The sequence below is a fragment of the Amphimedon queenslandica genome, unplaced genomic scaffold, assembly GCF_000090795.2.
Source record: "Amphimedon queenslandica unplaced genomic scaffold, v1.1 AMPQUscaffold_13368, whole genome shotgun sequence".
In the NCBI taxonomy this organism is placed as follows: Eukaryota; Metazoa; Porifera; class Demospongiae; order Haplosclerida; family Niphatidae; genus Amphimedon; species Amphimedon queenslandica.
This window is the reverse complement of record NW_003546396.1, coordinates 2,036-12,421: the sequence shown is the minus strand read 5'-3', so window position 1 is coordinate 12,421 and position 10,386 is coordinate 2,036. Positions and strand designations below refer to the sequence as shown.

At 32.5% G+C, this 10,386-nt stretch overlaps 1 protein-coding gene across 1 annotated transcript; it reads right to left on the bottom strand.

Moving 5' to 3' along the window:
• Nucleotides 1-363: 363 nt before the first annotated feature.
• LOC109582640 (uncharacterized) lies at nt 364-4,951 on the bottom strand. Its single transcript, XM_019997480.1, has 8 exons — nt 4,844-4,951; nt 4,638-4,694; nt 4,299-4,447; nt 3,313-3,454; nt 2,960-3,091; nt 1,603-1,749; nt 789-1,030; nt 364-707 (listed from the first exon to the last, which is right to left on the bottom strand). The coding sequence occupies exons 3-8, from the start codon at nt 4,418-4,420 to the stop codon at nt 503-505; spliced, it is 990 nt and encodes a 329-aa protein (XP_019853039.1). The 5' UTR covers nt 4,421-4,447; nt 4,638-4,694; nt 4,844-4,951; the 3' UTR covers nt 364-502.
• Between the last annotated feature and the right edge of the window lie 5,435 nt (nt 4,952-10,386).

Genomic DNA, 10,386 nt, shown 5'->3' with positions numbered 1-10,386 from the left:
ATACATTAAGTAAAATGTCATATGATATCATGAAGCATTATTTACATATATTTTGTAGTAAGTAGGAGTGAGTGTTGTAACTTCATATGCTCTACACACATTTCAAAAATACTTGTATCAATTATGAGTTGTTGCTTGTTTATTTATTGATGGTAATAATCTAGTAAGCATTGCACTTATAAAAACAATCTATGTTTTTTTTAATTACAAATTCCTTTCATGATCAGTAGACACATGTTCCTTTATAAAGGATGGTGTGAATTGTGGCAGGTGCTTAATGCTACCTAATGATCCATGAAAATAGTTATCACTGCAATGTGCATGCAGATCCTGGGCTGTAGCATTCCAGTGATTGTAGATCTCAATCTCATTAGTAGTATACTCCATTTACCAATACAAAATACAATATACATATATAAAATTATATAAAATTTGTTCAGTATACAAACATTAGTTTTGCTAATGACAGAAAACATAATTTCAGAGTCAATCACAATAAAGATTATGAGTTCATTTCCAAAAGTGGTTCACGGAGTGGTACAATACCACTTGCATCTAATTGCTCACTTTTACTAATTGCAGTAGGATCTGTTGGTTCCTTTGGCTTCTCCTCACCACCGGACTGATCATGAGGCTTATGCGAAGGAGAAAACTGTTGTAGTTTCGAAGCTAATAATGCACTTAGACTAAAATCAGGATTCTTTCTCCTAAATATAAGGCAAGAGAAAAAGAAATAAGTGACAGAAAGAGAGTGAGTTTAAACAAATAAATTGTCATTTCCAGCTAACCTGTATAATTTAGCAAATATGTAGTAAATGAAAACGACCAATGCATATATAAATGGGATTGTAATAAAGAATATACTAGTTGTTCTCCCAATGTAAATATCATTCTCGTCCAGTATAGCCAGTGTTGCTCCAAGAAGGCAGAACAGAATAACAACTTCAATGAAATTAATTGATTCTTTCTTGTATGGCTTAAAGACACAATGAACTGTGAGGACGACAAGGACCATTAAACAGTGTAGCAGCTATATTGAATAAAACATAACAGAAGATGAATGCTTTGCATAGTATTGTAATTACGCCTAATGTACGTTGAGTAATGAACTCCTAAAAATGTGACAGTCATACCACTGTTAATTTGGAGGGGGAGTTTTGGAACATTGCTAAGATTTCAGTGATTGGTAATGTAGTGAATTTGTTGCTATTCATTAATAAGCATGAGGATTCTCAAAAATTAAGATTTTCTCAAAAGTTATCCTGTGTGTGACATACAATCTAATCAACAATTACATAATCTTAATTGAGCAAAAAATAGCTATAGACAAATGACAAGTTATAACAGACTGATTCTATTTTCAAGTTAGCTTCTCAAATAATATCCATTTACTTTTGGCAATACAATGACCATGTATACCTGTAGTACTGTATAGCAGAAAATTTTAGAGGGAGTTAAATTTAGCTAAATTTTGTTGATTGGCAAATTTTAATTTGGCAAATGGCTATCAAAACGCCAAATTCACTAAATTTAACTCCCTCCAAAATTTCTCACTATATGGTAGTCCATGGTTAATATTACAAGAATAATAACTATTCTTACCACTAAGATTGATACTGTTGATACTGAGATGAACAAGTTAATGGCCACAAATGGTAGCCTTCTCCATATGTCCCACACTCCATGCCAGAGATAAATTCGCTCTGTTTTCAGACCAAATGTGAAAGCATTTGCCAAATGAAGACGTTTCTGTAAATAAAAATAAAAATTTTAATGAATAAACAAGTAATAGTAATTTTTATAACGAAGAGAAACAGCATTCACATATTTATAAACTTTTGAGTTCAAAGTTTGAGTGCAATAAAGGCTGTTTAAATACTAACTTGATTGGACTCAGCTCAAAATTTATACATAACATAAGTACATGTATATGTACATGTATATGCATCAAAAAGGTAATAAAAATGAAGAATTCTCTCCCTTTCATTTTTGGCAAAATTTTAGAGCATTTTTACAAATTCATAAAAAATCTAATCTCAATCGGAATGAGCTTAAATTTTCTAGACAACATAAGTACATGTATATGCACCAGAAAAAAATTATAAATATGGAAAATTCTTTCTTTTTTAATTTTTTACAAAATTTGGCCAATGAACCTCTACTATTATAGTACATGCCCTACATGGACTTTAAACTAAATTTTAGGCAACTTAAAAATTTATGTTCTAATTAAAACAATATATAAAATAATGAATTCCCTTGTAGCCATTTTTGATTAAAAACCCACTACACAGGGTTTTGAAGCAACTTTATAAATTTCTAAATAAAAAACAATTCTGACATACATGTATGTATACAGCACACATGCACATCAGTGGCGTAGCCAGGATTTTGGGAAAGGGGGGGCAGGATGTGTGGTGCACAAAGCATGCCGCAAAATTTTGTGAAATCACGCCCTTATGGGCATAACCATGCCTATTTTTTAACATGGCGGACTTCTTGACCAATCATAAGCAAAGTTGAATACTTATTCAGCTTTATAATGGCATCATAGAAAGACTGCTTTGGCTTTTTCCTTTCATGTGTATGTTGTAGAACAGCTTTTCCTTCCAAAAGCAGCTATTATTTGATTATTTTTAAATTTTGATTTTGAAAAAGGGGGGCAATTGCCCCCCTTGCCCCCCTGGCTACGCCCCTGCACATGTATGTATAGTGCTCCTAGCCATTTCTGACCGGAAAACATATAGTATGTTTATGTGCTTAAGTTTATGTTACATTAAGATTATCACTTATCACTTGAAACTGAAAGGACTGGTAATGGTTTAAATAAGCAGTTGGGAATAAAAAACAGACCATGTACTGTAGTACATGCATACGTATACTATGGTATAAAAATATTTGGTTTAGCTTAGCATAACTAAGAAATGAGAAAATTAAACAAAATAATGAACAGTCTTACTTGAGGCCGATATATGTAGACAAGGAAGAGTATTGGGATAACTGCAGCAAACAAGATTACAGACACTATGCCAATTATGAACATTGTCAATATCAATGGAGACAGAAATGACTCTCCTGTATAACTAAACACCTAAAAATCCAATACAAAAAATAAAAAATTTATAATTATTTTAGAGAATTACAAATAAAAAAAATGGTATGTGAGGGTCAGTAAAAAATTGAAAGGCAAGTACTCACATAATGATTAAAATTGTAATTGTTTTTTTAAATATAGAGAATTGCAAATTAAAAAAAGTAGGTGAGGGTGAGTGATCGAAAAATGAAAAAGGCAATTACATGTAAGTTACTTACATAATGATTCCCATACACTCTTCTAATGCTGATGAAAGCAAAGCTAGTGTCTAAAAAGTACTTATAAATGAAGAGACATATGAAGTGAAATCCATGAAAACCATAGCTTTTCCTCTCGTATAGAAACTTGACATTCTCAGCACTAGAAAAAGAGTAGAAATAAACAAAATAAACTTGTATGGGTACATTGTGAGGACCATTTTTCATTATTATACATAATAGCCTCTTAAATATACCGTATAGTTGGAAATTTTGGAGGGAGTTAAATTTGGTGAATTTGGCATTTTGACAAAAAATAAACATCTACCATTTGAGCCATTATGGACATGCTCAATGGCAAGTGGCCACAAATTTGCCAAATTAAAATTCGCCAAATACCAAAATTAATTCTAGAATTTGTCAAATTTAACTCTCTCCAAAATTTCCCACTATGGTACATGTACATGAAGTTACGGAATAAAAATTAAATTTAAATAGTTACAATTATTATGCAAATATTTTAGAGTTCAAAGTGTTTAAATGAGAAACATGCATAGCATGCAGTGTAGCAAGAGTAAATGTGACCATAATTGACAAAAGGTACCTTATGGCGGGTAGTGAAATTTGACTTTATAGCCAAAAAAATCCAACTTCCTGAGCTTCATTTATCATAAAATTACTCCAAAGTGTGCAAAAAGTTCCTACGTAACTTTTAAAAACAATGTTTGTCCATCAGAGGACACACAGGATGATATTTTTCATTTTAATGATGAATTTTAAAATCCGCCATAAGGTACCTTTTGTCAATTATGGTCACAAATAATACCTGAAGGAATTATCGTATAGTGGAAAATTTGGAGGGAGTTAAATTTGGTGAATTGCTAAATTTAGGTAATTTGCAGATTTTTATTTGGCAAATTTGTGGCCACGTGCCATTGAGCATGCACATAATTATTATTAATAATAACTTTAGGTATTATTTACTCTTCATTGTAATGATAGACTACCTTATAAGGTAAATAAGAGCTGTTGCTAGTGCCAGTATTGGAGGTACAACACCTAACCAGGTGATACCAGCACCTGAAAATCCAGTGAAACAGACAGGGAAGGGAAGAGAGAGACCAAACATATTAATAATGAAATCCAAAAATTGATCCTAAAAATGACAAAGTCATTATTAAAAGACAAGTCATAACACAGTACAGCTTTTATGAATGTCAATTATAAAGTTTGCATGTCAGCAAAATGAAACTGTCAATTTTAATTGAATCTAGTTTATGCTATAGATCTGATTAGTTTAGTACACTGTGCAATAATCAATACACTTTAACTTAAATGTATCTAACCCCAGCTCCTTCGTTTCTATTCAGGTAAGGACTGTTGCGATAAATGACTCCAATTACCTACAATCAATAATAAATAATTTCACATGTACACATAACATTAAAATCAAAATTATCAAAACTTAGTACAGTCAATATTACAACTACACTAATTTATCAAAATTGTGTGCATAACATACATGTATATAGAATCATAGCTTTTCTCTTACTTGTGCAAAGAATATGAACCCTTTCAATTCATTTGGTAGAGCCACATCAAAATACAGAGCAAGGAATGTAGCAATGACTGTCAATATACCTTCAATAAAATAATAATGTCAAAAGGTATAACAATGATTATAAACTATACTACATAAAAAATATACATACAAAATTAATTTTAGTCATTTTTATAATGATGAAAGCAACAGTGTGAAAACACTAGAATGAATACATTAGTAATTTAGTATTAATAAATTATGAATTAACTTAACTCTCCAAAATTTAAATTTTATTTAATCTAAAGCAGCACAATACTAAATCACAAAAAAACAATTAAGTATCATTTAAAGTAAATTGTAGTCCTTATTAGCATATACAAAGATCTAATGTCAATCACTGGTAGAGTCACTGTCAGTGTCACTGCCAAATTGTTCCTCTTGTCTCATGTGTCTATAAAAATGCTCATCAACTATCTGAACAATATTAACTTCATTCTCTCTCACACGATACTTGTAACGTTTAGCCAGTATCACAAACACTATCAGTATGATAAGAACTAGTATACTCTTTGCTATATAATAATAAAAATTGGTACATATGTATTGACTCTCACAATCAAATGGAAATTTCAAAATAGTATTAATAAGATAGCCAAGACCCCAACAAGCTATATACCAAAATCCAACCATCACTCCTCTCATGTGCACTGGAGACTGAGCTACTGTAAACTCCAGTGATACTGGATACACAAGAATAAAAGCAAGACCTTGGATAGTTTGTGGAATAAAGAGCAGTTTACCAAAGTTTTTTATGTCAGGATGAGACTTCTCAATGACAAATATGATCACTTTAGAAACTGTAACAATGAAAGCAAGGAAGATACCAACACTCATTCTAGTCAGCATACTAGGAATATACTTGTAGAAACAAACTCTGATAAAGAATAAATAAACTAACATTAGAATGACTGAGCATAAATAATACTGAGAGTCTGTTATTGCTAAGCAAGTTGGTATTGTAAAACCATCAACAGCAGGCCAGTATAGGTCATCACTGAGAATAAAAGCAACAAAACCAATGAATAATGGTAGCATACGAAATACTGTCTTCACATCTTCTACCTCTTCCACTGTGAATGGTCCACCATATTTATCCTTACCCAGGTCTAGTCTTGAAGGAACCTTTTCCTCCCAGTAGGTCAGAGCACTACGATTCTCAGGATACTTGTGCTTCCTGGCATAACACAATACTCTAACTATCAGTTTGATGGGATTCTTGATCAGTGATATGTTCTTCAGTTTGTGTTTGAAGAATGAATGAGACACCAGTACAAGAGATACAGATACACCTGATGCTATAAAATTTATCATGATAAAATACTTCTTGAATATACAATGAAAAATATGATAAAGAAAGCTCAAAAGTGGTTCAGATAGTATATGCCAGTATATGACAGAACTCAGCTCATCAGCTGAAGCTCCAACAAGTTGATCAATGTTATACTGAATAATGTTAGCAGTGAAACTGCAAAAACCACTAAACTGAAATATAAAACCAAGACTATAAATACAATATCGCAATGTTTCAGAAGCAACGTAGTAGATATCCACAATAAATACTATTCCTATTATAATCCATGACATAAAACACAATACTATACCAATCAGTATAGCTTTGTATCTTCCAATCCATACATCAGCTAACAGACCAAATAAAGGAAAATAAAAACTTACAGAGCATGACACAATCAAAAGACCATACTTGTACCAGGTGGAAGGAAAGGTTTCAGTTAAATAGCCAGCAATGAAATGCTTTATTAAGAAACCATGAGTATACATGAGGTAGTTCCACAATAGAACCAAAACTGCTGGAGGAGAAATACAAAGAAAAGGTTGCCATTTCATTACCAAAGAAGCTGTAGCTATAAACTAGTGACTGTACAGAGTATAATGTTGAACTTGAAAGAACGAATAAAGCATTGTGACTTGAAAGAGCAAAGGATTATTGGTTTCAGAGTTTGAATACGTCATATCATAGTTATGGTAGTAACACTCATAAAGGAAGCAAAGAAATAACAAACATGATAGTTAAAAGCCAAGTCAAGAAACTGTCCTAAACCTTACTTTAGGCAATGATATGATGTACAATACTATAAAACATAATGAGTGAAATATTGGTTTAAGCTAGCACACATATAATGACACAATATAGGTTGTATTGTAATTATTTGTAAGTATATAAAATGTTATAAAATACCACATACATGTAGTGCTTTAATTTGGTGCAGTTTTATTTTGGTGATTGGTAGTTTGCAAGCCGCTGAATCTTCAATATTACAACCGCCAATCATTAATGTGCATGCTCAGTAATGCACATGTACATGTACACAAACATAATACCTTCAATTAAAAATTTCTCAAAATGTATAACAATGCCTATAAACTTTATAATGCGTAGATGCACACTTAGTTCTACATGTTACGTGATGAATGCATGCAATTACTCAAACACAAAATCAAATACCGTGTAGTGCTTTACTTTCAAGGAGCAAAACTTTCACTGTTTTTAAGAGTTAGCATGCAACTACAAAATTAATGATCTACTAACTATTGAATTTCCATTAAAGGCGTGGCACTAACGTTGAAGATCCACAAAATTAATTTCCATGTTAAAAATTGTATGTCATCAATCTGCAAAATTTTAGCCCTGCAAAATTAAAGCACTATATGGTACAACCCAAAAATTAGTGTTAATAGGGTTTAACAGTACCGTCTATCTGGTGTGGTTTTAATTTTACTGGATTAAAATTTCGCAGAAAAAAATATTATAGATTACCAATATAATTACATGCCAAATTTAATAATACATGACAAAGTCCTATGTAAATTAAATCACAGCACAATTTTAAAACTCAAAAATTTCCTACACAAATTTCCTGATCTATGGCACAAATTGTAGAAACAATACATTCAAAAATTAATTGTAGTTCTTTATAGTGCACAGTCTGCATACCGTCAATCACTGGAGGAGTCACTGTCAGTGTCACTACCAAATTGTTCCCTTTGATTTATGTATCTCTGATAATGATCATCAACTATCTGAACAATATTAACTTCATTCTCTCTCACACGATACTTGTAACGTTTAGCCAGTATCACAAACACTATCAGTATGATAAGAACTAGTACACTCTTTGTTATATAATAATAGAAACTGTTACAGATGTATTGACTCTCACAAGCAAATGAAAATTTGATAACACTATTAATGAGATAACCAATTCCCCAACAAGCCACAAACCACAATCCAACCATCACTCCTCTCATGTGTACTGGAGACTGAGCTACTGTAAACTCCAGTGATACTGGATACAATAATATAAAAAAGAAACCTTGAATAGTTTGTGGAACAAAAAGCAGTTTACCAACATTGTTTATGTCAGGATGAGACCTCTCAATGACAAATATGATCACTTTAGAAACTGTAACAATGAAAGCAAGGAAAAGACCAACACTCATTCTAGTCAGCATACTGGGAATATAGTTGTAGAAACAGACTCTGATAAAGAATAAATAAAGGAGCATTAGAATGACTGAACAAAAATAATATTGAGAGTCTGTTACTGCAAAGCAAGTTAGTAATGTAAAACCATCAACAGCCGACCAATAATAGTCATCACTGAGAATAAAGGCCACAAAACCAATGAACAATGGTAGCATACAAAGTACTGTTTTCACATCTTCTACCTCTTCCTCTGTGAATGGCCCACCATATTTATCCTTACCCAGGTCTAGTCTTGAAGGAACCTCTTCCTCCCAGTAGGTCAGAGCACTACGATTCTCAGGATACTTGTGCTTCCTGGCATAACACAATACTCTAACTATGAGTTTGATGGGATTCTTGATCAGTGATATGTTCTCCAGTTTGTGTTTGAAGAATGAATGAGACACCAGTACAAGAGATACAGATACACCCAATGCTATGAAAGTGATCATGATAAAATACTTACTATTATAAAATAAGCATTGAAGAAGATGATAAAGCAAGCTCAAAAGTGGTTCAGATAGTATATACCAGTATATGACAGAATTCAGTTCATCAGCTGAAGCTCCAACAAGTTGATCAATGTTATACTGAATAATGTTAGCAGTGAAACTGGAAAAACCACAAAAATGTAATACAAAACCAAAAGTGTAAATACAGTATAGTACTGTCTCAGAGTCAAAGTTACTGTCCACAATAACTCCAATGCCTGTTATAATCCATGCCATAAAACACAATACTATACCAATCAGTATAGCTTTGTATCTTCCAATCCATACATCAGCTAACAGACCGAATAAAGGGAAAGAAAGCCATCCTGAGCACGCCAAAATAAATAGACCATACTTGTACCAGGAGGTGGGAAAATTTTCAGTTAAGTAGCTAGCAATAAAACGTCTTATTAAGAAACTATGAGTAAATATGAGATAGTACGACAATAGAACCAAAACTGCTGAAGGAGAAATACAAAGGAAAGGTTGCCATTTCTTTGCAAAATAAGAAACAAAACAATTTGCCATAGCTTTACTTACAAACTAGTGAACAGAATAAAAATAAATTTACTAAAAGTAGAGTTCAACTTAAAAGAGTAAAGCACTTTCAGTTTCTGAATTTGAATATACAATTATTGTTATGGTAATAACGCTCATAAACAAAGCAAAAAAACAAACAATTGTATAAACTCAACAAAGCTACACATAAATCAATTAAATTCCCTAATCTATAATCCAAACCATGATTTAAACTTTCAGTGGCATATCCAAGGGGGGGACTTTATCATCTTGGGCTCAGAAAAAAAAATTACTTAAGTCCTAGATTCTTGCATCACTACTAAGCCTCTTAACAAAGTTATCTAGCCCCCTGATCATAATTTCAGCAGTCTTCAGTGCTTTAAGGAGTAATCAGAATTACCAGCTGCTTGAAATCATCTTGACCCCACACGTAATTTATGAACATAAAGGAAAATGCCATTTTACTACCGTAAAAGGGGACGTGGCCAAAAATTGCTGTGCACGTCAAGCACCCTCAGCACCTCCTTTCTAAATTTCTAGATATGCGCCTGTAACACAATACTTTAAAGCAATCCTAGAGATAGAAATCAGGTCTATAGAGTACATTATCAATGATCGTACACCATCAATTTTCGGACACTTGTTTTAGGAAAACTATACATTGCCATCTCATGAAACTGCAAAGTATTATAGCAATAGTTATCCTTTATTTGCGTGACAAAACTTGTAGCTCTAGCAAGAGTGCATAGAAAGTTATAAGCTCTCAAAGCGTGGTGTCCGACAATACCAATGATCGGCCAAAATTCTCAATCTTCGGACTGTCATTTCTGAACGGCAGCAAAGGATAGTTTTAGAAGGTCACTATGATAACTTTGTAGGCCTGTCTTTAAACTAACTATCACCATCCGGATCTTTTTGATAGCTGTCTTTTTGACAGAGATAATGGCCACTTAAAATGTGTCACCTGATCCCTCAATATACGGACAAATTTTACAAAA